This window comes from Anabrus simplex, chromosome 5 (assembly GCF_040414725.1).
Source record: "Anabrus simplex isolate iqAnaSimp1 chromosome 5, ASM4041472v1, whole genome shotgun sequence".
Taxonomy (NCBI): domain Eukaryota; kingdom Metazoa; phylum Arthropoda; class Insecta; order Orthoptera; family Tettigoniidae; genus Anabrus; species Anabrus simplex.
In genome coordinates, this window is record NC_090269.1 from 237,992,059 (window position 1) to 238,019,242 (window position 27,184).

The 27,184-nt window shown below is 38.0% G+C and overlaps 1 protein-coding gene across 1 annotated transcript in view; it reads right to left on the reverse strand.

The window, feature by feature from the left end:
• Window positions 1-8,303: 8,303 nt before the first annotated feature.
• The window catches only part of drd (drop dead), a 258,127-nt gene continuing 239,246 nt past the window's right edge, over window positions 8,304-27,184 (reverse strand). Inside the window, exons 10-13 of the mRNA XM_068227602.1 lie at window positions 22,100-22,229; window positions 18,022-18,211; window positions 13,642-13,784; window positions 8,304-9,681 (exon numbers count right to left, since the gene is read on the reverse strand). Coding sequence (XP_068083703.1) covers window positions 9,571-9,681; window positions 13,642-13,784; window positions 18,022-18,211; window positions 22,100-22,229 — 574 coding nt within the window. The 3' untranslated portion in view covers window positions 8,304-9,570. The remainder of the gene's footprint in view (window positions 9,682-13,641; window positions 13,785-18,021; window positions 18,212-22,099; window positions 22,230-27,184) is intronic.

Here is a 27,184-nt window from a genome sequence, read left to right on the forward strand (position 1 = left end):
CAAAAAGCAAAGTTCAATATATTACCTTTTTAAAGGGCAGAGATAAGTAGAGACCAAAGTTGTGGGCATAAACTGTATTATATGTGAACCAATGTAAATAAACAGTTAAATACTGTATGTGTTTTGTTACGGGGATACCCGTGGAGCAGAAAGAAGTTAAAGAAGGTGCCGGGGTGAATGGGTCTATCTACAATATCAAAATTAACTTAAAACTTGAACTGAAGGTTATATTTCTTTAAAAACAACAACTCCACAAATACCAACATGTCAGGTACAAAAGCAATCTTGAAACAAGACTAAGAAAGTCCAAGATTAGTGATTTTTACAGATTCTGGGCTTCAAGCCCCTAGTTTTACAATTTTACAAATGGAAGTGGTATTATTTAGGTAAGGGCAGAAATCCCCTAGTTCAAGAGTACTTGCTCCCAAAATAGAATATCTAGCCTTCCAGAGGCACTCGTTAATGTTACAAAACTTGAAAAAGAGCTAACATGCTCTCAGTTTCTTACTGCCCACTCAAGGCAACGTTACACACAACTCTTACACTCTCGGCCCTCTCTAGGCACAATTTACAATTGACATTAATTTTACAGGGGTATTCATAACCCAACTTACTGGGCCTTCATGGAGAAAGAACAGGTTAGATTACTGCCCCAAACACTAAATGAATGGAGGCGTACACTTGCACTCCTAGATAATAAAGAATAAAATCCTAACGGGGCACTTGGCTCAGAGAAACTGGGACTAATCCCAAGCTACTGAGGTGACACGAGTAAAGAATGAATAAATGCATTACGGAAAGGGATAAAACAGTTACAAAACGTAGTCACCTCAAACCAAGATGAAGGCGAGCTCGAGAGGGTGGCTCACTCTGTATCCCCGATTTACAGTTAAAGCTTTATGAAGTTTTGCATTAGCCAAAAGAAAATTTACATTTTAGAAAAGTAGGTTACCTTGTTAAAGATTCGGACCTTTCCCTCCGGATTAAGCTGCGGAGGTAGCTACAACAAGAAAGATGTAATTTATATGGCCATTACCTTGTAGATGTTTTGCTGCCGACGAAAGAGGCCGCCTGCCTCCTGCTTAAACACACACACTTCGTAAGACGACGATCAATTGGCCAGGAAATATGAAAAGCCGCAGTTTATATGCCCTCAGGGAAGGTTCGAGATCATTCAAGACTAATCAGGACACACCCTCTTAAATTTTATTGGGTAACACAAAGTGAACAACATATGCGTGATTGGTTGAAAATTAATTACAAAAATTCCTGATTGGCTAGATTCAAAACTGGCGGAAAAAAGGAAGTATTGCCAACCCAAAAATAAATGAATATAGATCAGTTATGGAAAACCTAGGAATAAAAAAACTTGTTTAAGTTATAAGTTCTTACACCTTGCACCAGGGTGCATGATAATTAGTTTTTAGTAGTGTCATCTGTAGAAAAATGTCCAAACTTCTTGATGAAGCGCAAGCAAAACAGGGAGAAATTCAGTCAGTTTAGGAAACTTCACAACAAAACAATTACTTAGTATTTCAGTGGTGACATCTTCTGATTAAAGTTCCAACTTGTTGTGTTATCAGTTTCACTGTTTGACCACTAGAGTTCATTTAGGCGCTTATCTTGAATGCGCGGCGTTGAGGTGTACCTCCAGGTACATGTTTAAATCATGTACACATTGCAGTATGTATGTTAAGTACTCAGCCCGGAGGCTGACTGGATCCTCAACAGCTCCACCACCAGCTGTCGTACGTGACATAACAGTGACTGGCTGCGTAAAGAATAGCATTCCGAACATTGCTCATACCCAGTAGCGTAGCAAGTATCGACCAGTTTTTGGGTGGGGGTATTATAGTTAAAAATTATGATAGAACATAATGAGGGTGTTTGGAGTGTGAATTATGTTGATATTCAGATTGCAGAAGCCTCCGTGGCTCAGCCTCTTACCGCTGGATACCGTGGTTCAAATCCCGGTCACTCCATACGAGATTTGTCCTGGTCAAAGCGGAGGCGGAACAGGTTTTTCTCCCGGTATTCCGGTTTTCCCTGTCATCTTTCATTCCAGCAACACTCTGCATTAACATTTCATCTGTCAATCATTTATCATTGCCCCAAAGGAGTGCGACAGACTTCGGCCGCTAGATGGAGCTTCATTCATTCCATTCCTGACCCGGTCGAATGACTGGAACAGGCTGTTGGTTTTCATTCAGATTGCAGTACACTGCAAAATCTAACATTAAAATACAGAGTCCGCCTCTGCGGTATAGTGGTTAGTGCGATTAGCTGCCACCTCCAGAGGCCCGGGTTCGATTCCAGGCTCTGCCACGAAATTTGAAAACTAGTACGACGGCTGGAACGGGATCCACTCAGCCTCGGGAGGTCAACTGAGTAGAGGTGGGTTCGATTCCCACCTCAGCTATCCTGGAAGTGGTTTTCCGTGGTTTCCCACTTCTCCTCCAGGCAAATGCCGGGATGGTACCTAACTTAAAGCCAGGGCCGCTTCCTTCCCTCTCCCTTGTCTATCCATTCCAAACTTCCCATCCCCTATTCCATATAGCAGGTGAGGCCGCCTGGGCGAGGTACTGGTCATCCTCCCCAGTTGAAACCCCCGACCCAGAGTCTGAAGCTCCAGGACACTGCCCTGGAGGCGGTAGAGGTGGGATCCCTCGCTGTTGAGTCCGAGGGAAAAACCGACCCTGGTGGATAAACAGATTACGAACGAACGAAGGAAAATAAGAGATCGAGAACAATACGATCAAGGCCAACACATTGAGTCGACTTTCACTTTTTATTCTCATTTTCCGTTTATTTTATTTTGTAAAAATCACAGGGGGTGAGGGTGGGGAGTTCTAATCCCCAACAACTCCACTTTGGTTACGCCCCTGAGTCTTTCGAATGTTTAAAGTGCTTAGGCCTATATAATAATCATATGCTTGTTATTTTTTTACATAAGCACTAAAAATCAGCAGCTTTTGCATATCTACTTGACACAGGTCACTAATAATAAAATATACAAAATTCTCCCACTGTTTTACAGATACATCCAAAAGGTACAAAATTGAACATTTTTAAGCTCTAGAAATGTATAGGCGTCAATTACTAGATCCTTAATACATGAAGATTTAAAAAGTGGGTCTCAGCAGCAACTGAATATTTCTGAGATAACACACACCTATAGTTTGACTCAACATAGATGTAACAAATTCATCATGAACATAGCCCCTAATCTTTAATAAAGTAGTATAACATTATTAGAAAACAACTGTGTATTAAACAGAGGAACAATGAAATGTTACAATATCGTTACACGTCGATAGACTATAAGCTCTCTACCTTTGGAATTTAATATTTTCTCCATCTAGTCACCCTCTGCAGTACAGGCTTACCCTCTGTAACTTCGGGCCATAAGTCCAAACAGGATCTTTAGTATTTCAGAGTATATTTCAAAAGGAGTCCAAGGGTTCGCCTCCTAGCATTTTGTTTACGCCCGATATCTTAAACTGCTGTGGCCATGTAGTATGGGCAGTGATTGCCCCTGTTTAATTTCTAACTATTCATAGTCAAGTGTAAAACAGACTGTCGAGCGAGTAAGACATAAACACTTTCCTTGTAATGATCTAATGTAAAATTTGGATTTAAAGCTTGTACTTTTGAGAGGCTGGAATGTTATAAGTTTTGGAGCTCAGTCTCCTAGAGTATAAATTGAGCGGAGCAGAGGTGCTCTTTGGAATTGTGTAACTTTGGAGCTACAAACTCATTCTGAAAATTATTGTGTACCTGAATTCTGATCGTTCCTGTTATTTGAGCCGACGAGCTCCTGATTTGTTGTTGATTATCAAAGTTTAAAATCAAAAGAATGAAAGAGGGAGAGAGTGAGAGAGAGAGGAAAGAAATAAAATTTCAAATTTTAGTATTTTAAATTGTACTTTGATCTTTTCTTTGTCCACTCATTCAGCCCGGTACTATCTTACACCTCAGCAAACCTTGGTACGCCCGTAACAGTAACCATTTGTCCCATCACTAATAGGAAGCAAGGGAAATTTGCAAGAACTCCTCCGGAAAAGGAAAGCAACGTTACTTTCTCTGTATGGATCAGTTCAGTGTGGAATGGATGTAAATGTCGTTTTCAACGTAACCTAACCTAACCTTGGCTTGTCACGGTTTTCGTATGGTTTGCAGACGTAGCCTTTGTGTATTCTTATTGACTTGCGACATATGCACATGTAATATATTTCCTTGTTTGTATTAATACAGTGTGGTTTCACGTTAGTCTGGCAAGTAACAGCAAATTTCAAGAAGGGAGCTGATTTACTTACACCAGGAAAACTCCGCAGAATACGGTTATAGTAATGCGTACATCAAAATAGAAACACACTTATATAATATTCTACTGAGCGAGGATGAAGGAGGATTTTATTCCATTATTTCCTCATTGAGCTTGAAAAGTGATTTAATTATGAATATTTTGATGTATCATTTACATGGGCAGCGGAACCTCCGACCTCCTTTATTGATACTTATATTGAGATTAGTTACTTGATGGTTTTGTCTCGTGATTTCAATATGTAGTGAAGTTGGCAGGAGTGATAAGCCATTAAAGGAAAGAGAATAGTTTGGCGATATTTGGTTATTCATTGTCACAATGCCCTAAAACACACAGATTATTTTAAAGGAAAACTCATACACCACAACTAAAGGAACGACTTGTCGCGCTTACCCTGACTCCTTTCCAACTGGATAGCCCTACAATGTCGAGCAAGAATCAAGCTCCTTCGGAAGCAGTCTACATTCATGCGCTGGCAGAAACAGTGAAACAATCTCGGACTGCTCTTTTCCATTACTACTAAGCACCAAATAAGTGGAGCAGTCTGGTTCTTGTACCGACAGATGGAGCTTTCTTTTTCGTGATAGCTTACGGTAAGGAAATGAAATGAACCGAAAAGTGGAAGTGTCTGTTTTCTGCACTGGGCTCTTCAGTTGCACTTGTTAAGTGAACAATAATTATTTTGAACCATTTGAGATGTTGTTGAGGATGTAAGAAAACTTTATTTGTTGAAGGCTTAACATACAATCTGAGGATATAAATATTACATACACAGACATTTACATTCTTATTAACAAACATTGCACATAATACAGTATATAAAGTGTGTCTAGCACACACTAACAACAGTTTTAAACAAACTCAACTAAAGTTATATCTAACAGTTTCAACGAGGTATTTTTACAGAAAAACAAAATTATAATTTCATCACAGAACATTTTTCTGCAAGTACATTTCCTTATAAATATTATTATCAAGGTTATATATATTTGTGTGGTCACATGATCTAGCTTCCTTTATCAGAATTGTTTGTGGTTATGGATTCCTGAGAAGGTAAATGAGTAGTATTTTCTATTTATATTTGACAGTAACTATACTCTTATTTACATAGTTCATTATAGTGGCAGCTCATGGCTTACTTAATTTAAAATATTATGTTAATTTATTTTAATCCAGATTAAATCAGTACATCCCCCAATTTCACTTCATGTAACACACTTTGAGGATTAATTGGTTTAAAACACTATATGCTAGTAATGATGAAACTTCATTTCATCAGTCTATCGTCTGTTGTATTCTCAACCCTAAGGCTGTTTAGATCCCGGAAACCTCTACCATCCGCTGTCACAGATATCCTTGGTATTATTCAAGAGACATTGTATGGAAAAGAGGTAGTTTCTTGTCACTTTCCTCACAGAGCCAGAAGGAGCTTTTACACAGGGACTGGAATGGTGTTACATCGCTCATACCTCAGTCACTTTCGTATTGTGAAAGCCAACAATGAGACTGAAGCAGGCCAATGATAGTACGGTAAAATATTTGTCCTAGCCCATAGCAGAAGATATATTGTCAACATCATATCTCACCCGTCTATCAATTGCTTTGCATGGAGCAGTTGATCAGGAATCTCCCCCGTTTCTCATGCGTGCTTAGGTACCTGGTAACCTCTCAGTGCAGTGGTAAGATCCAAGTACTAATGTTATCTAATCTGATCGAATATGACAAACTGATCAATTTCCCAGTTTGAAGACTCAAGGCACAATAGGAACAATTTTTAAATGAAACCAGAATTCATTACAATAACAATGGCATATGACCTCCGGAGAAGCCTGGCGCAGGTCTTTTTCTAGTAGACGGCCTATAGGCCACCTGCATGTCTGTGAGTATGGGGCCCTACCTAAGATGATTTCTAATGATGAAGATGGCACACTCACCCCCAACCCCCAAGCCATCGGAATTAACTAATTAAGGTTAAAAATCCTCGACTCAACCGGGAATCGAACCCGCAAACTCTTGGACAAAAATCCAGCATTTAGCCATGGAGCCGGACACCAGAATTCATTGATGAAACCTGAATGATTTTTATTTCTATTATCAAGGTAAAGAAATGACATCATTAGAGTCAGTTGACGGGGACAACTCCATATCAAGCAGTTGGAAGTTTTCCATTGCAAAAATAGTGGAAGTTAATTTAATTTCGTGAAGTTTTATCATCACTGCAACCCTAAATAATTAAAATGACGGTAGGAACGACCTTCCATATCGTCGTGGAGCCTCGAAAAACCGTTATGTGACAATGCTGAGGGGGAAGGAAACTGACCCTTTGAGATGTGTGGCTTCTTTTCTTTATGAAAGAGTTCTTCAGTCTTTGGAGTTAGGTTCAGTGCACTGGTTAGCCTGAGATGAACTTCTGACGTGGAAGAACAAATCTGCTGGCTTTTACATAACTTTTTTAGGAAGCAGCTGTTCGCAGAGGCACGTATTACTGAACATACCGAAGAAGTTACTAGCGAGTAAGTGTAAGCAGGGAAATCTTTGTGGTAGAAATTGTGAAGATTTTCTCACGATAGGTAATATTTTTCTCAGAATTTCCGGTAACTTTGTGGAGCTACGGATCTTACATTGCGTCAGCGCAGAGGGGGCGCTATGAGGAAGATAGGCACAATGACGTAGCCGCAGAGGCAAACGTACAGTGCGTGGGAAACATTGCCCGCTATCGGCCAATTCAGCAGGCTTGTAATTGAGGATCCGACCAATCTGGACTAGAAGCCTAGGTGGGAGGATGGGGGAGTGCATAAAATTGCCCGAAAATGTCATTTTTAGATTTATTTTTTATTCATTAGTACAACTCATTGCCAATACTTTCCTGAAATTTCATAATCCAAATCGCATCCTAATTGCCATAAAATAATTAAATCCCCGACGGTGTTCACTCTTCCACGCCCACTGAGCGCAGATACTCTTCAGCATTAGTTACTGTATATACTCAGAGTTTTTGAGCACTTCCTTCAAGCAAGCGTACTTTGGAAACATCGACAAGGTTATGAAGTATATTGTATTTGTTTTGTAACATGAACAAAAGCTTGAAGCAGTCAGGAGAGTAAAAACTGGGAAAATTTTGCAAAGTGAAGCGGTGGTTTTTAGTGTAGGTATTTCTATGGTTTTTGACTGGCTTCAAATTGAGAATAAACTAAAAGAGCATTCTTCCAAGATATTCAGTAAGAAAGCTGTGAAGTCATCTCAGACTGAAGCGATGATTTTATGGTTCACACAACAATAGGAAAGAGAAGTGGCAATGTAAGGACCAATAATTCAAGAAAAGGCAAAGAAATCTGAAAAATTAATTTGATTTGTTAATACCGTAATGCACCGCATTATATCAGCAATTTAAAAATACACGTAATGTTTTCATGTAACAGTAACTATGAATCAATTTCTAAATGTTTAAATCTAAAAATGGATATACATTTATTATCTGAAAATTCGATTGTCCAAAATAAAATTTTCTTTATGACATCACTGCATTGTTTTCAGAGGCCTCACTTCTAGCGGCAGGGTCAATTATCAATTCTTGAGTTGTGCTTGTTAGAAAGGCTTTTATATCTAATCCACCTAGAGGATCTATTGAGCGCAAGTCCATATATATCCTCGTATACTTCGCGTTGACGTAAGACTGGGCCTGCTATATGGAGAGATTTCTCAGTTATGACCAATTGGGCAATTGGAAATTTGAACTTATCTCACGATCATTCAGTCACTGACATCCCTGGCGGTGTATTGTTCAGTTTGGTAGAAATAAGTTACCTACTTCTACTTATCGAAATAACTGTGCTTGTTAAGCAAATATTATAGGTTTTCAATTTTATTTTACAAATTATATAGCTTCATCCAGCCATGGTAAAAGATACTTGCTACAGTATGATGCGAAGAAGGAACATATCTGAACCAAATTCACTCAGTGATAGAGTTAATGTGGCTGAATGATCAGGATCGAAGCAATCGGTTCAGATGGTCCTGGGTTAAATTCCAGACTGAGTTGGTTTTTTTTGGCGTGACTAGTTAATTCCTCTGATTTGGGGACGTGATGTTTGTGTTTGTCCCAATTGACATCTCTTCATTTGCAAACGACACACTACACTACCGATCGCTGCGAAATCCCTTCACATATGTTGTGCGTTAGGAAGGGCATCTGGCCTTAAAAAAGGGCCAACTCTGTCCGTCACACAGTTCATGCCCATGACCCCAATAATGTGTAGGAGAATTGATTCAGGCTGATACAGTTAATATTTGAATATGCATTTTAATGGCCCGGTGAAAGAGAGACCATTTTTATCTACAGCTGTGGTAAGGCTCCCTGATTTCCTCTTCTACTCCAGTCAGATATAGCGTGGGTACTTCTTGTGAAGATTAACTTTGTTGGGTGAAGTCTAAGAATATAACTGAAGGAGATACGCTTTATGATCAGCTGGAGCAGAAATAAGCTCAGGTTGGTTCATGCCTCGTAACTAATTTATACTGCTATTCTGAAGTTCTTTGCATGACAAAGAAGAAGGCAGCAACTTCAAAAATGATGTAGTTAGAATTAGTAATTCATAGAAGATCTGACATAATACATTCATCAAATTAACTCAAGTTCGTTTGGATGTAAGCTGTCTCCGATCTCTTGAACTGGTAGATTATGAGACGTGCAGCAGAGTTGGCTGAACTGATAGAAGAGAAGAAACCTCCGTATCACCCCACATAGGGCTACACTTAAAGGAATGAATAAATACTGTATCAATGTTCCTATACACTAGCACTGCACACTACAGTTTTCTCTGTAACAATTTTCGTTTCCAGCTCCAGCATACCTGTGCATGACAAAGATCTCATTCCTATGTGAAATGTAAGACACCATTCCTCTTTAAACAGCGAATGAATCAGATAATTGATTGTGTAATGTACTGTAGATAACAATATTGAAATGACTAAACAATTAACATTTCTTACCCTATGTTCACAGTATTTACACTAATAACAAAATTCTTAAAGCTCTTTCCTTGTTTTTTCACGTCTGAGATTCATAGTTAAATACAGTTTCTGGAATCTCATCTGTTAAAACTTACAAATCGACTTCATCATCACGCAGTGGTATTCACTCAGAAGGAAACCACTTCCATAGAGAGAAATGGTTCTTCCTTCGCTGGAGTATGAAGTACCACCAGCTTCTGTTTGTATCTTCTTTCCCTGCAATATTTACAATCCCTTCACTTCTTTTTCTTGAGCATGAGATTCCTCACATTTTGGAATGGCAGATCGATAAACAAGGTGAGGACTACTGATGCAACAACAATGATGACAGTCTCGAAGAAATTAAACTGAAACAAGTAAAACATATTGCAGTGAGAATCTATAGGTTTGGTGATGACAAATATAATGTTAAGTTCCCGAAGCAAGAGCTTACTTATTTTTAGGATAAAGGAAACCATGTCGATGCGAAGATGAGAAAGGATACTAGAAAGTAGATGCAGGTTGTCTTAGAGCAAAGGACTAGAAGTCTGCAAAGGAATAGGTACGTTGTCGGAAAATATATTGCAAAATGGAAGAGGTAAATAATGCAAATAGTAGATAAGCCTAATGCAATTGAGTTGGAGAAAGAAATAAGTTTACATTCCAGAAACTTGAACTACAGAAGAAGACAGAGCAGTGGCGAAATGTACACATGATAACGAAATAATGATAAAAGGAGATAGGTATACTGAAGTAGAAGAAAGGAAGAGAAGTGATTTCGAGTTAGTACCAAAGTAGCAGCGAGAGAAGAAGGAACTGTAGTGTGAATGCTGTCGATGAGTAAGCTAGAAACTAAAGAATAAATTTACAATTACAATACAACGTGCATTTCTACCCATATAATCCTGTTTGAAGTTGATTGTACAACGGCTCGTTCAATTCAGACATATTGCTTTCACCGATATTAGAACATTTTGGAAAATGACTTATAAATGTATATTCTAGAAAAGTCAGCGAATAAAAGTCATGATGTCCATGCTAAATGTATTCATTTCCTCCACGGAACTGGGAGCGATGTAGTTGGAAAAGGGAAAGGAGAGAGTTTTGCTTTGAATGGTAAAACATGTTATTAGTTTTCTAAAACATTTATCCATGTATTTACTATCGAAAGGTGTATGAAAAGTACGTATAATTTCTATAACTAAGACAGTGCATTCTATTGACATTTTCATTGTTCTTAGACAGATCATATACAAGTAGTCAATGTATGACTGATTACCAAAAGGGATACACAAATTATTAGCGATTGGTAACCGTACATTACTACCTCTCCTTCCACCAAAATATTCAAGCAGTAACATCAGTAGCTTATGAATATGAAGTAAAATCATAGTCTAGTTATGAGGAAATATTAGACTTAAATGGATGAATACTGTTATTTGGGCAGTAAAATAACTAACTTATAAAGATGACTGCAGTAACGAGGACATAAGATGCAGACTAGCGCGAGGAATGAATGTTTTTCTTAAGGAAATATATTTGCTCACTTCATATATATTTATATCAGAAAGACAGCATTTTGAAGAGTTTGGTTTGGGCCATGCTATTATAAGGAAGTGAAACATAAGCATTAACTAGAGCATAAAGAAGGAGAATAGAATCCTTTGAAATGTAATGTTTTAGAACAATGCTGAAGGTGCGATGGCCAGATCAGATAAGAAATTAAGAGATACGGAATCGAGTTGGAGAACAATTTAGTGAGGAGAGATGGATTGATGGCAGATATTTTGAGGCACACATCTCCGGCAAGATTCAGAAGTAAGAATATACAGTACAAGTCAATGATGAGACCTATGTTGACATGCGCAAAAGAAACATGAAGCGAAATTCAATGCACCCAGCAACAACTGGAGATTGTAGAAAAGAGTCCTGAGAAAAAAGGAATGAGAACATTAGAAATTCATGGCAAATAAAGTCAGTAATTAAATGGGTAGCTTCACAAAGAAGAGAGTGGGAAAATATGTCAACAGATTATTCGTGGAAAGAAGAGCGAGCAAAGCGGAAGATGACAGACTGACATGGAAGAGAACGTCTGGAAAACAAGGCAAAGATGGAAGGTTATTCTGTAAAATATTGGGGATAAACAGGACTATGATTTATAAGAAAGCATAAGAAGGAAAATAAGAACTTGAAACAGTCATAACTCTTTCAGTTAGTTTATGAGTAAAATGTAGGGGATGAGAACGGTAAGGCTAGATCAGGGCATGAATGTGACAGATAGATTAAAGTAAATGTAGGATATTATGGTTACGTCGAAATAAAAAGGTTAGCATTGGATAGGATAGACGGAGAGATGCTAGAAACCAGTGTATTAATCGCCGATCCGTATAACAAAATGACTTTAATTAAGAAATAAACAAGGTTAGACTGGGATGTGAATAAAATAATTGCTTTTGCATAGCACATTATATAATTTAACACCTTGAGTGCCACGTGAGACCAACGTTGACTCACAGAGCTTACTGCCAGTCGGGCCGCGTGAGTCCGCTGTGGACTCACGCGCACTCTCAAATTCTCAGGCCCCGTGGTGCCATACTATCATCACATTTGACATGTAAATGTATGTAAAATGAAAATAGGTGGCCAGTACGTCATGAATCTATTCTTGGCCTGTCCATTTGCGAGTCCGATGTGGCACCATGTAGCCTGTACGTCACTGCAATATATCACCAACAATAAATAATGACATTATTTATTGTTTTCTGATCGTGTCATGTGTACAAATAACAAAATATTGTACTGTATAGTGTACTCATTGTTCATTATCTCATATCAGGGTCTAGGCCTATAGACAGATTGAAAACATAGGACAAAAGAATTACATGAACTTTCTAGAAAAAATATTTGTAACTTTGTCTCATTCGCAGTCACATCACAAAATTGGTACACATTTTGCATATGAATTTAAAGTATAACAAATGAGACTTTCTGAAGAAATATTATTCAAACTGTGTTTTACAAACACAAACACACTACAAATCTGTGTACTTTGAAGAAACAGTCCAAACAGAAGAAATTTTCACAGGTTGGTCATTTGAACTTAGACTGTAGAGTCTTCCTCATGGCATATGGCCTTCTTGATTCCTGATGGATCTCTTCATAACAATTACTGCATGTCTGTCTTCCCTGCCGGCCTACATCCTCCAGTCGGTGGGGTAATACCTGTTTCTTTGGTACTTGTGAGAGAATGTGAAAATTTTTGATACTGGTACCTGTTAACAGTTCAACAATGTCCTCTTTGAACTGGGTAACAGATATGCTCTCATTCCCAAGTTGATTGGAAATATAGATGGCATTTACTATACTTGTGCCGATCAATATCTCTATAGCTATTTTTTGTACCATTTTACTCCGTCTCGGGGAAGTACTATAGCTCTTTTTATGATCTGATAAATCAATGTACGGTTTGTATTTGTTATACTCTATAACACTCCGTGGTTTTTGCTCTTCACCATCCCTCCTCTGAATAGTGACCATCTCACCAGTGTGTTTAGTTGTCAAAATTAAGACGTCTCTTTTATCGTGCCATTTCTGAACAACCACATCAGTGTTACTTTCCCGGGCTCTTGTCTTTCCTCTTGCTAACTTCCTTTTAGTAACATCGGTTGGATTATATTTCCGATTAGATTTCAGTGTTCGAAAGATAAGAGTTTAATTCTTTAGTAGTTCATGAGCTACTGAAACAGACGTATACCAGTGTGTCAGGAAGGTGAGAACTGTGCTAGGATACGTGGTGACACATTGGTCTCACGCGGCCTATACAGCTGGAAGGTAGTGTCAGTGGCCGCGTGAGACCAATGTGTCACCACAATTTCAACACAATGTTATGACTACAATTTTGGCCCAAGGTGACTAAAAGGTACATTTCTGTCATAAGGTGCACCATTTTATACTCTATAGTAAAAAAAAAAAAGAATGGCCTGGATGGAAATTTCTTTTACTGCATACGTGGCACTTAATGTGTTAAATTAACGTGTTTCTTTGCAATATTTTTGGTTAAAAGTATTGCAAAGAAGTATTTATTAATTTTTGTTTAATATTCTGAGTTTTAGCAAGTAATTAACATCTTTCAATTAGTTTTTATTAGTTCTTATTTATGTGATCTGCATTGAACTTCAATGCTATTTATGATGAGTAAATTAAATGCTTAAACATATTCAAGTAAATATTTGTTGCTACACACCTTTTTCTTACAACGCGTATTATCCTAAATGTAGATAAATAAATTATTTATTAAGTTCGAAATTAATTCTGACCTCTATACTTACCAGTAACAGAAAACTGTAGCTATTGACAGTGCGTGTTGTACCAACATTGTAAAAGAAGATGGGGAACTGTGTCAAATAAATTGCGTAGGATAACCTCGTTGAAACTAAGAATCCACTCCAGGAAAGGATTTTTCCGAGTATTCCTAAAACAGAAGATATATACAACTTGTATGAATACTCAGAGGTATGTTCATTAAAGATAAAATACCACAGAGTAGGATAGAAACTTTAGAAAATGTTTACACAATAACTTGCTTCGAAGATGGTACCATGTTACGTTTTCCTCTGCACTGCAATGTAACTCTGGTAAAACTAACCATTTCGTATTTCTCTTAATACTCATAATTTTCAATAATATATTGCTGATACGTTAATAGTGACTTGAGCAATACCTCTGAAAGGGATCCAAAAAGCTCTAGTATACAACAGGAGGGCATATATCTATCAAAAGTGGGAATTGTTCATAAAGGCACGTCGTGTGAGATAAAATCCAAAGTACCAGCGATTGCGCTACACTTCAATCAAACGTTTCTCTTTACAGCATGCGTCATCTGAGAGCTAATTATACACTTTCTCCCTTCAATAACGTATAGTTTTCATCATTAAACATGAATAATCATAATAATTGAACCATGAGTTAGGCCTCTCCGTTTAGTCAAACATTCCGCCAGCTCTACAATGATGTAATCTATGTCGTACCTAACACACTATCAGAGTGAAAAGGTTTCATCGGTGGGGACCAGAGATCTCTAGTATCTAATCACTAGCGTAGCCTAGTTTCTAATGACTTGAACTATTATTGAGAGTTTTGTTTTCAATCTGATAATGTAATCTACATTATTTTGTTTGTCTGTTGCCATCCCTGTTATTAAATTAATTCTCCATTCATATTGCTTCTGTCCTAAATCCTATCTTCCAATCACGTCTACTCGTTCTTATTCCTTATGGAAAAGCCTGTCTATCTACTATTTAAGGGGTGACCTTTTCTGAAACTAATGTCTGGCGCCAGTGAAGTCTTAATAATGCTACGGGAAGGGGAGTTCCTCCGAAGGAGGAAGTGATGGACGCTGGGGATTGGCCGGCATAACGAAGGCGGTTATGAGGTTTGGGCAGAATGCTATTATGTGAACTATCTGCGTGGGTACTTAGGTAAGATTCCTACGACCCCTTTTAGAACGTAATTGTCACTTTCAGCTCTCTCTAAAATTTTAATGTAGGGTTTACTCTTATTAGCTTAAATTTAATGTAGGCCTCCGTCCCCTGTCTTCGGACTTACACATGTATTTCCCTAATGGGAACTTGTAAAATATAAGGAAACACGAGTGGGTATCCTCGTTAAACTTTCTCTCAACATTTCTTGGTGACTTAGTTTTACTAACATTAAAATTAGACTTCTTCTGTTCGACCTTTAATGTTTTAGCTTCATGACTTAGTCACATCGTAGTATGGCTTAGCCTCTGTATATGCGGGCCTTGTTCCCAATTATGTATCATGTAAAATTATATTTGGAGAATTGCCGTTGTACCTCCAATTCATTTTTGGGTTTCAGCCTTCTAAATATTACTTTCCTTTCTTTCCTTCACATTTGTGGTCGTGTAGCGTGGGCCTTCTGCTCCTGCTAACTATGGATCATTTTCTAGTGTTCTCCCCTATCGTTGTGAATAAGGAAGGCCCGAACTGGTTTCAAGGAATGGTTGTTCCTTCTCCTGTGTTAACACAAATTACTGACCCATTTGAGGGTGTCTTGTGAAATGTTGTAACTGAACTCCAGGGTTCGAGACGCGATATGCTACGGCTTCTTTTGTGTGTGGTTTTCAGCTTAACTATGAAAAGCTGTGCAGGCTAACCTAACCCCGAATATGTAATGACCTTGTATGGGTCAGAATTCTCTGACCGTGAAATATTAATGATTCCGAGCTTCCGTGCTCATCTGTTGTCAATCATTCTGAGTTTTATGCTCATAAAATATGAGTTACGTGAGCTTCTGAGCTCGATGTCCGTAAATAATCTGGGGAAGCCTTCGAGCTCCTTTTGTATAAATTGGTTCGGAGCTCCTTTTATTTTTGGTGATTTTGCCCTGCTGTATGTAGAGATTATCGAGTATTTATGTTCTATTTGTTGTTGTCTGAGCTTCTTGCTCTCTTTCTATGTAGCCTGTCGGTTTGTTATGTTGGTGTTAAAGAATATATCCTGTTGAAAAGAAAGAAAATACAAATTTATTAAATTTTATTAGGTTATCTCAAACTTTGATTTATGCTTTGTCCAGCCATTCATCCCTCATGCTTCCTTCCCTCTACGAACCATGGAAAGGTCGGTAGCAACAAAAACAACTACAATAATAACAACAACAGTAACTGAGACCTCTATTTCTGGGGCGTCCTCATTTCAACATGGAGCCCCGGATTCAAATTATAAATGTAAATTTTTTGTTGGGAAAAGAGGAGACAGGCTGCCGGCATATTTTCATACCTCGGCGCTAGCCTGACCCAATATTTTGGCTGCAATGCAGAACAGGTAGTAGTAGTACATGTGCCGGCACCTAGGAAGGAAAAGAACGTGTTAATGTTATCTACAATACACAATGATATTGTCACTGATTCTCACTCAGGTTAGGCAGTAAGCCTGAGGGATTTGCATCGCTTGAAATTTTAACATTCCGTTTCAAGAATGAACAATCGCTGGCCTCTTTTTATCTTCTTCAGCCTTGTGAGCATCAAAGTAATAAATGCACAGACTGTTTGCAAGGAAACTACGAATACTTGTTGCCAAAAAGGAAATGTCTCACACAACAGGTATTTATGCTTGTAAGACCACATATGATTAGAGGCATGTCAATTCCAAGACTTCACTTCGTCTCAAGGAGAAGATAAGGAATGCTGTTTGAATCAACAAGCTACCCACAAATGAATCTGTGGAAAGAACAACGTATGTCTACGGCAGTTTTGTGCAGTGAACACGTTTGTTACCCCAACTGCAGAAAAATTAAGTAATCGCATCTCACCACATTATTATTTCCAAATTGGTATTCACGCCCCCATCATAACAGAAGCAACACGGATTTTAAACAATGTTTCACCCGATGACACTTCGTAATCGCACAATCATGTTTGTACAGTAATGTATACTAAACGTTAGCGGGTACTTTACAGTAGCCACTCGCTTACTGTGTATAGGTACAGTAACGACATATGTGGAAAGTTATTCCTAAAGAATGCCGCAGAACTCACGAAAATTTCACCTATAATCCAAGAAGTTCACTACAAAAATTCACAAACCTACCATCATTACAGACAAACCCATGCGTGCATAGCAACAAAATACAAAATTCTTGTTTTCCGCGTTTGACGCTATGTTCGTGCTGAGCAACCTTAATATTTTTCCGCGTGTATTGAAAAATATCCTCTACAAGTGCCGTCAATGAATAGATCCCAAAACCTTTATACATGCCTAAACCCAAAATTAAAATAAATACTTCATTACAGAGGTTTTCATAAAATGGTTCTATATAATTGTATTAGGAAGATGATGTGCAAGTGGCTATACTGTTAACACATTGTTCGTTTTTCTTGCAGCTTCTTGTGTGTATGGTGGTAAACACTTTGAATGTTAATTAATTTGTGGCGCGATCCTACTTTACCATAGCTAGCTGGTCTGTCTCCATAACACGCTGTGGGTCTCAAGGTAGACCAACGTCCCAGACACAACCCGCCTCGCCAAGACAAGAGGGGCTTAAAGCGCATGCGTTAACTCAGCCACTTGAATTCTATTAGGGCAACTCTCTTTCGCGCCCACAAGGAAACCGAGCTCGCTGGACTACTGTAGAGCGAAACAGTTGAACTTAGCTGTTTGCAGTTCATTAACTTGATTAAAAACATTCTAAGGAATAACATGAAAATATAAATGCAGCAGCTCTGGGGCACATGGGGTTCAGCCCACGGCCCTGGTTTACAGTCCCAAAAGGAAGAATAGTCTCACTCAAGAATCACTGTGAGAGTTGCTCCAATACCATGTCAAGAACTTACAAAAGAAACTCTTTATGTTTGTTGTAAGTGTGACCTTCATGAAGCGCGCACGGACGTACAATGGGACCTGCGTAAAGAATTGTTTTTCTTATGGACCTATGTTTTAAATCTGTTTTGTGTTGTATGCTGAGCCACTGTCTTATCACACAACTCGGCCAGAAATAGCCACACGAAATTATTATTATCACACAGGAAATATTCTGTAAATGAGATCAGCTGCAATAAGCGATTATAAGTGCAAACGATTTATATGAGATATAGTCTAACACGCGAGTGATGGCTTGATAGAAATACACGTTTGTGTACCCGGGTTGAACTGAAAATATCACTACCTTTTATTAACATTTGTGAATCTTACCTCCACATCCAATGTAGCACAGAAGAATAACCCATGCAAAACAAAGGCACCAGGCGATGGGAGTGTACGCTGCATAATTCGCTGCATCTATAGGGTCGTAGATATATGACCGTTGGCCCATGGTTGCTGGCAGGAGGAAGGATATGAAGAACAATACTGCTGCGAATGCCCATCCTAGAGCAATCTGGCTCTGCAAGAATTACGTATATGAATTAAGGAACAATCCAACTCAGTTACGGAACACACTCATTCACAATGCACAATGGATTTAAAAGATAAATGCAATAATTTTCAGTGCATAGTTAACATTTTGAAATGTTCGCTTAAGGGTGCAGAAAGGCTACTGTCCTAAATGTGGGGATAATTACCAGCTAATGATCAGTGTGATAATTCAAAATGTTTAATATCTCATATATCTCATATATAATTGTTTTCTAAGATATAAATTGTAATTCGCTGTCGTTACCTTAATAAAAATTGAATCGGTTATTGCAGGAAGGCCATGAGCATAAGTCACAAGATTCTAATTTTACAGGAGAGATAAATCTTTCGCAGTATGGAAATGGATACTTTTTCTCAGTATAATGTTATCAGTTGTAAAATCATACAACTCATCATCATCATCATGATTGTACCAAGAGGAACTCTCCTTCGCCGTATTCTTTTAAATTTTCAATTTATACAGATCGATCTGCGTATATTGTATATTTGTGGTTAGTATGTTTTCTCCTTGTATCTTAATAAATACTCATGCTGTCCCGTCCCTCTTATGGCCCCAGGGAAATGTGAAAATTATTTCCGCCCTGGTGGCATCTTCCGTATTATGTTGGCAAGCCTTCCTCCGCCCTGCGCACTTGTGTTGTCCCCTCACCTTGCCCCTCCTCTCCCCTGCAGAGGGATTGCACGGTGCTCGGAGGGAACTTCGTTCAGTTCGCTTGGAGCGAGCAAGCTGCTTAGTCGCCTAGCCGTGAGCGTGGAGGTAGGAATGCTTGTCAACCAACTTCAGGCTTAGGGAGGGAGTTGTCTTATATTCAGAATGTAACATATTTGTTCTCTTGTTAGTAGAGGCTAAGGGCCTCAGTAAATAGTAAGAGGGTTTACTTCTGTAAAAGTTAATGTGTTAACTGGGTTTTTTAGTAATTCAACATGTTGTCACTAAAGGACTTTGCGCCCGAGGCTGAGCCTCAAATTCTTGGTAAAATGAGTGTAGCCCTCATGATAGTTGAATCGGTACGCGGCCTATGGCCCCTGTAATTGTTAAGAATCGGGAATTGTAGTATTTGAATTGTCGGAGGGCAGGTCCCCCAATGAATACGGACTTTATTTTGTGCGCACTTACTACTGTAATAAATGTTCAGCATTGCAACGACTCGGTTTTCGCTGACTGTGTTATCGCTTCCCTTGCTCGTCACTGGTATTCAGCCTTCGGTCTTAAAGCCCGCACCTTCCTTACTTCCATATCGCTGCCAATACTTGGTGCAATGATCATCATCATCATCATCATAAATCATAAAAAAGCCATTAACAGTTTTCTATTTGTAATCTATTATTTGTTCAGTCTTTTTTCTTGGAGATAGACTCATGTCATTTGTGCATAGAACGAAAAACCCATGAAAGTAAAAAACAATGAGATGCTACATAAAGTCTTTATTGTCCTTGAAAATAAATTAAAATATAGAAAATACATGCTGTTTGCTACTTGCAACAAACCCCAGATTTTTAAGGATTTAATGATTCAGTCAGTGATAGAAAAGGAAATCGAATCTTCCACAGCGATGTAATCATTAGCTGTTTCACTTGGCCACACTAAAATTTCTTCACAAATTTCTACACAATCTGAAATTATGCACATCTTTACTTGAATATGTCCTTTTATTTCTTGATGTTGATGGATAGTTTACTGGATGGATATACAAGATCTATAGGAAGTATAGGTTTCACATTGACGTTATGGAGAAGATGAAAGCATATTTTGTTAAAACCATCAATCATTGTTTCGGAGAGCACTCGGCCAGTTGTATGAGCATTGCATTCAAAAGTCATCCAATTGAAAGGGGAGTAAGTTATTTTAATTTGCTTAGGAATGCCTACCATGCTTAAAACTAAATGATATGTCTTCTTATAACGAACAGACCACCAATGTTTGAAGTCTAATATTGGGACAAGGTCAATGTCTTCAACAGTAAACTTCTTTGATCATATTTTGTTCGTAATGCAGTATTATTTGAGGTAGATAGATTCTAATATGGTACATTACAAATTCCTTTATGATGCCAAAATATCTGTTATTTGGAAGGAAACTGTGTAGTAATAGTATAGAAATAGTATTTGATTATTTTAAACCTCTCACTTGAGATCAGAAACAGAAATACTAAGTCATGGGAGAACGCTGCATGTGATGTTAATATCGAGTTGCTCAAAACCCAGCATTACGGCTGGGTATCGACTCTACAAGGTGTTGGAATCGTTCTGGAGAGATCTGAACCCAAGCATCTTGCACTGCTACCCACAATTGGTCTTGTATAGTTGATGCGGGGTTGCGTGAGCACTGTATTCAAAAGTTATCCACTTGAAAGGGGAGAAAAATATTTTAATTTACTTGGGAATTCCTATCATGCTTAAAACTAAAGGGCATGTTTTCTTATGATGAACAGTCCACTAATGTTTGAAGTCTAAGCATCGAAAACATCACATAAATGCTCGACTGGATTAAGATCGGAGGATCTGGATGGCTAGTCAATGGTCGTAACCTCACTGGAGTGCTCCTCCAACCACCTGCGTGCCACCACAGAGCGGTAATCTCCCCAATGCTATGACCCTTGAGCTGTGCGCCGATGATCGGGCTGAGTGGCTCGGACGGTTGAGGCGTTGACTTTCTGACCCCATCTTGGCATGTTCGATCCTGGCTCAGTCCGGTGGTATTTGAAGGTGCTCAAATACGTCAGATCGTGTCGGTAGATTTACTGGCACATACGAGAACTCAAGCGGGACTAAATTCCGGCACTTCGGCTTCTCCCAAAACCGAAAAAGTATTTAGTGGGACGTAAAGCCAATAACATTATTATTTACGAGGATCATCCCAAGTTCAAATTCGGTTAATTCGCGACGTGTTGCCATCTTCACGACACTGGTATCTGTGACTGAGTGCTCAGCTACGCCGCAGCTAGCCGCAACGCTCAGGGGTCATACACGGCACATTTTCTAATGGGACACCCCTTCCCGTGACTTTTGGCCACTCAGCGTATGATCTTTTGTTCCGACCGGCCCAGCTATCAGAGAACAGATGTAGCTCTCTTTTCCTTAATTTTTAACTCGAGGAATAACTATTCGACATGCTTTGAAACATTTTGTTGACTGTTTAAACTTCAGTAAACAGAAATTGACAATAATACAAGTGTTCATGTTCTTGAAATGAAGCGCGACAAGACCGTAACCTTGTTGATTGTTCAAATCGATCCATGCAGAAAGGGCATCAGTGACTGATGATGTTTCTGCAGGGATCATCATTTTCAAGACCCAGCCTACAGAGTGTTTCTTGAGTTAGTCATGCCATTTCTGCATAGGCTATTCAATCTGCCCTTGCACATATATAATATATATAAACCATATTTTCGTAAAAGTGGTGACTCATGACCTTTCTGCAATGACAAATTCAATTATGCTTTGAATAAGTATCATTCACTTGAAAATGTTCCTGTTACCTCATGGAATGCATAAAGCATATTTTTGTCTCATAATTGATTCATTTCTCCCTGATAATAATTGATTCTGGTGTGGATAGGCTATGTCCAAAAAATGACTGCACAGCACGAGAGTTAAGAAATACTGATGAGGTTTGCATTTTCCCTTGTTGCCCTGATGATTCCTTTGCAAATATTGACTACATTGAGGTAGAGAAAGCAGATCTTCATACACAACTGGTGCAAAGAGTTGTACCATAATATGTTTAACATTGGCTTAAATGGCCATTTTCTTTCTCACGCCATTGACATTTTTTAAATTAAAGGACTGTAAAAACCCAAATTAAAAAGAAAGTATCATAAACAAATGTGTACAAATTCATAACTTATAGACAAACCTCTTTAATCTTGAATCCTCTTCCTAACCTCAGCAGCGCATATCCCAGGATAATTCCCATGATGTAGACAGTAGCTCGGTGAGAAGGTAGAATGTATGAATAGTCAGCAGTTCTGAACAACTGGGATATGCTGAAAGAAAGAAATGAAAGTAATTATATTTCAGGTTCTGTTGCAAAACTGCAAGCCTACTAATTATAAACTTCACAGTTGTGTACTAGGAACTTCCTCTTAAAAGAAAAACCACCACTACCAATCCATACTGCTAGGATGCTACTGGTTTAACCGTAACTTGACATTCATCCAGAAATTGAGATTTATATTACATTAATGTCCAACTTGGAACATTACTTTTATTTAATAGTTATTTATCAAGCACAAGAAGGAAAACCTGTAATACAGGACGTGTCCAGTAGAGTTCTTTGCGTATATGCTACATATAACAGTTTTTAGTGAAAGCTTTGTAAATTACATGAGAAACTTATGTTCATTTAAAAGTTAAAGAAAAGTCATACAGTGTCAATTTTCTCAAATATTGGTAGTGCGTTAAAATGAAGTATGTTTCTATGAAATGTTACATTGGAACTAGTTGCTCAACTTAAATTTTTTGTTATATGGTAGCATATTTTGTTTAATAGTTTATGTAATTAGCTGCTAGGACAATTAGGCCGCTAAAGTTATATTATGGATTTTTGCCGGTCCGAAAAACAGCTGTTTCAGAGAGCGTATACTAATATTCTTTTCACATCAACAAAAACAGAAATTGTACATAAATTAATAGGCTGCATGTTCTTCTATATTGCTGCCAACGTTCTGACAACTGCCAATTGCACGCAATGGTTCGGAGCAGTAACTTCACAAAAATGTCATGAAAATGGTTTCCTTAATACGTTGTTGTCTGATTTTGATATAAAGTCATAAATTTTCATCAACCGTAACAATCTTGGACAAAACAATTAATATTGTTGATGAGCTGAATGATACGAATGATAACACACCACTTTTATTATTGCTGCTAACGAAGTATACAACTCATGCAACCAATTTCAGAACTTCGAATCTTCAAATGCAAATACCATATTCAAAATGTGTTGGATAAGGTCAAAATTCATCATGATGGGCAATTCTCAAGTCGATTGATATTGATCAATTTGAATTATATGTTTAATTAAAATCGGCTGGTCTTCCTGAGCATGATCCATTCATGCTAGTATACCCCTTGATACAGATGTTGATTCCCATAGGGAATCTGAAATATTTGTTTCGAATGAGTACATTTATAATACCAATATAAATGGTCGGTTATTGGACATTATAAATTTTCCAGCTAACTCATTCCTGGTTGCCAGCGTTTCACCCCCGTGTGCTAGGTTGGGCTCATCAGTTAGTACCTAGCACACCTACCAAGACGCATGGCTAGTGCATACCATGGAGGCCACTGCGTAGGCTACTTGAAGCCACCGGCAGTGCCAATGCACTATGACAGACTTTGTCTCACTACCAAAAATTGATGCCTGCTTGCATCAGATGATACAGATGTTGATTCCCATAGGAAATCTGAAATATTTGTCCCGAATGAGTAAATTTATAATATCAAATCAATCAATCAATCAATCAATCAATCAATCAATCAATCAATCAATCAATCAATCAATCAATCAATCAATCAATCAATCAATCAATCAATCAATCAATCAATCAATCAATCAATCAATCAATCAATCAATCAATCAATCAATCAATCAATCAATCAATCAATCAATCAATCAATCAATCAATCCTGATCTGCATTTAGGGCAGTCGCCCAGGTGGCACATTCCCTATCTGTTGTTTCCTAGCCTTTTCATAAATGATTTCAAAGAAATTGGAAATTTATTGAACATCTCCCTTGGTAAGTTATTCCAGTTTATCCTCTTGAATTCCAACTTTATCTTCATATTGTGATATTTCCTACTTTTAAAAAAACCTCTCAAACTTATTAGTCTACTAATGTCATTCCACGCCATCTCTTCGCTGACAGATCGGAACATACCACTTAGTCCAGCAGCTCGTCTTCTTTCTCCCAAGTCTTCCCAGCCCAAACTTTGCAACATTTTTGTAAGTGTAACTATATGAAGGGGAAAATGATAGGAACTGCTAATTTCTCCATTAAAATGAGCCGTATTGAAAAATGTACATAATAAATGTGCTGTAAAGTATAATTTACGATCTTTTATATTTTTTGCACTTATAAATAATAGTCATAATAATAGAAATATTCGCAATTATTACATTTTACACACACTTCTAAATATCTCCCGAAATACCTTTTGCATCTAAAATCTTTAAAAACAAAAGTTACAGAAACTACAATTTCCGATCTTCTAGATCTCATAGTATTTTACCACATAGTTTACGATGACATATTCACGAATATTCGGCCTGTGTAGAGGTTTCCTAAACAACAATTCTCCTTAGTAAATTATCTTTCGTAACTGAACTCAGGTTTTCAACAGGTCCATTTCAAGAGTGCTAAAATCTCGAAAGCTACACAAAGTCTGGGGAAAATTAAATAACACTTTACGACTTCGATTACATTTGTAGTTTAACAGTATTAAGCGCAGATAACATTTGAACAGTGGAATATTAAACTTTAGTAAATTTGAAAAATAATTGAGGAGCTTTCTTGAAAGTAACACTTCAGTAATTTTAAGGCTTTTTCGTTTTCTTGTTGAAAGTTCTTGTTAGAATGTCATGCTAGCGCGTTTTCAAATGTAAATTGGGCATGGATGAAATGTTTATTGCACGGTTTTATACCGCAGGCTTTAAAATAACCCCGATTGAAAACATGGCCTTTTGGATAACCACCTAACATTTTCTTTGTAACTGTAATGGTTCTTCAGGAAATTGAGCCATTATGCGTCCAGCACGCATTCCAGAACACCCGTCGCCCAAACATTGACCAGCTGTGTATTTGGTCTGTTTTTGATAGGTCCTGCTAATTCAAACTGGGCGCCAGATTGTGCGAAGGTTATTGCTTAACGCAAACTAAACGTGCAAACAAAAGTTAGTGACATCGCCAACTATCGGTCCATCAACGACAGGCGCTTACTGGTAATAGTTAATGAAATAAACGATAAAGCTCCTTTAAGCACAAACTAAGGATACGTGCTCACACGACTAACAGCTGAAGCCGGACCTATTGTCAGCGTCCAGTCACTGTTCAAAGAGAGTTAAGTTAACCACGTAACATTGCACTTTGTCCAATACAGTGTCTCATCCCCAACTATTCTATATTCGTATCTCGTGTAGTTTTGTCAGTTCTTAATAATTAGTCAGCACGGTTGAGTTTATATTACGTACTTTGTCACAGAAGTAATAATAATAATAATAATAATAATAATAATTCAGTACGTTGTTGAACAAACATCATTTTGTTGAAAAACCAAGGTGAGAACTACCACTGCATGGATGGAAGAATGGAAAGAAATGAAAGCGTGAGAATGAAGAATTTCTGGTAAGAGAAGAAAGCAAATTCATCTGCGAAATAAATTCAGTCACGCTCGTTAGTTGGGCACAATGTTGCGAAAAATACATGTGTGCTTATTAATGGGCTATACTAGCAGATTATGAAAGGGAATTAAATTGAATGCTTTTAATTCTAAACCTTGGGCTAAAAAGCTAAACATTTAAAATGAATACCAAGAAGACAAAACTAATTGCTATAGACAAGGGAGAAGGGGCAATTAAAACTAAATATATAATGAATGTTAGGGGGAAGGACTTACAGTTATACAGCCCGTATCACGCGACGGACTTGCTTGGTAAATCCGAAATATGAGAGAATAACAAGAGCAAAGTAAGAAAGGTATTAGGTTAAAAAATATTCAATATATACACTAGGAAGAAATGTCAAAAACTTCCGATCGGTATGTGTTAACGTTGGATGCGAGGCCTGGACTTCGGAAAAGGAGGGGAAAGCAAGGCTAGAGACGGTAGGGATTAGCTCCTTATAAAGGCTCCCCAGAACTAGCTGGACAAAAGTAAAATGGAATGAAGACGTTCTTCAAGAAATACAAACAGAGGGGGAACTCTGATTTTTTGAGAATTTGCTTTACGTCGCAACGACACAGATAGGTCACGTGTGAAAATGGGAAACCAGGGAAACCATCTTCAGGGCTGCCGACTGTAAGGTTCAAACCGTCTATCTCCCAAACAAGCTGATAGCTATGTGAAAATGACGAGTAATAATAATAGGAAGAAGAATGCTATGCTAATTCTAGACGTTATCGCTAGTTCTCGCCGGTAGAAGAAAAATGAAGTGAAATGTGCCTGAAACGAGGGAATACAAACCAAGTGATCAATCTGGGGGACTCACATCCCTCATTTCAACCGCTTGATGTGTGTACACTTGAAAAGTTATACCGAATAGATGGCAAGTAGGAACAACATATACGAGTACGTGCACACCGAAATATCAAGAAATCCGACTTGGATCTGACATCCAAGTGGATAAAGACCACGTAGGAACTCATTACGTCAGAACATAACACTCGTAGTAAGGAGTTCCAAAACGTGCGGTAGTCTATATCAAATACACCAAGGACGACAATGGCAGTAATCACAATCGCGGGGATGATGACGACGAACTTATATTCGTAGATGAATGTTAGAAAACATTAAAAAAATTATTCAATATTTAGGGAAAGTATCATGTCATTGTTAGAAGAAAACAAGTTATTAATATAGACCGACAGATAATTCTCATGTTGCAGAATGCGCAACAGTTACTGCATTTCAATTCCGCGGAGTTCCTCGCGAGTACAGTAGAATTTTAAAACATGTGATGATAAACTTATACTTACTCAATAAAAAGTATGTGGAAAATATTTTGGATGGTGGCGCTTATGTACCGAGGATGGATGTTTAGGAAACATGAAAGGCATGGAATGTGTTGCTATTCTCATCTAAGGTATTATACTTTATTAATTAGCATTGAACCTGAAGCTCTAAGACAAATCTATTTAGGCCAAAATCACTTAATGTAAACTCATCGTATGCTTACCTGTCTCTAAGAACGTCGAGAACCACTTAAAAATAATTTATTT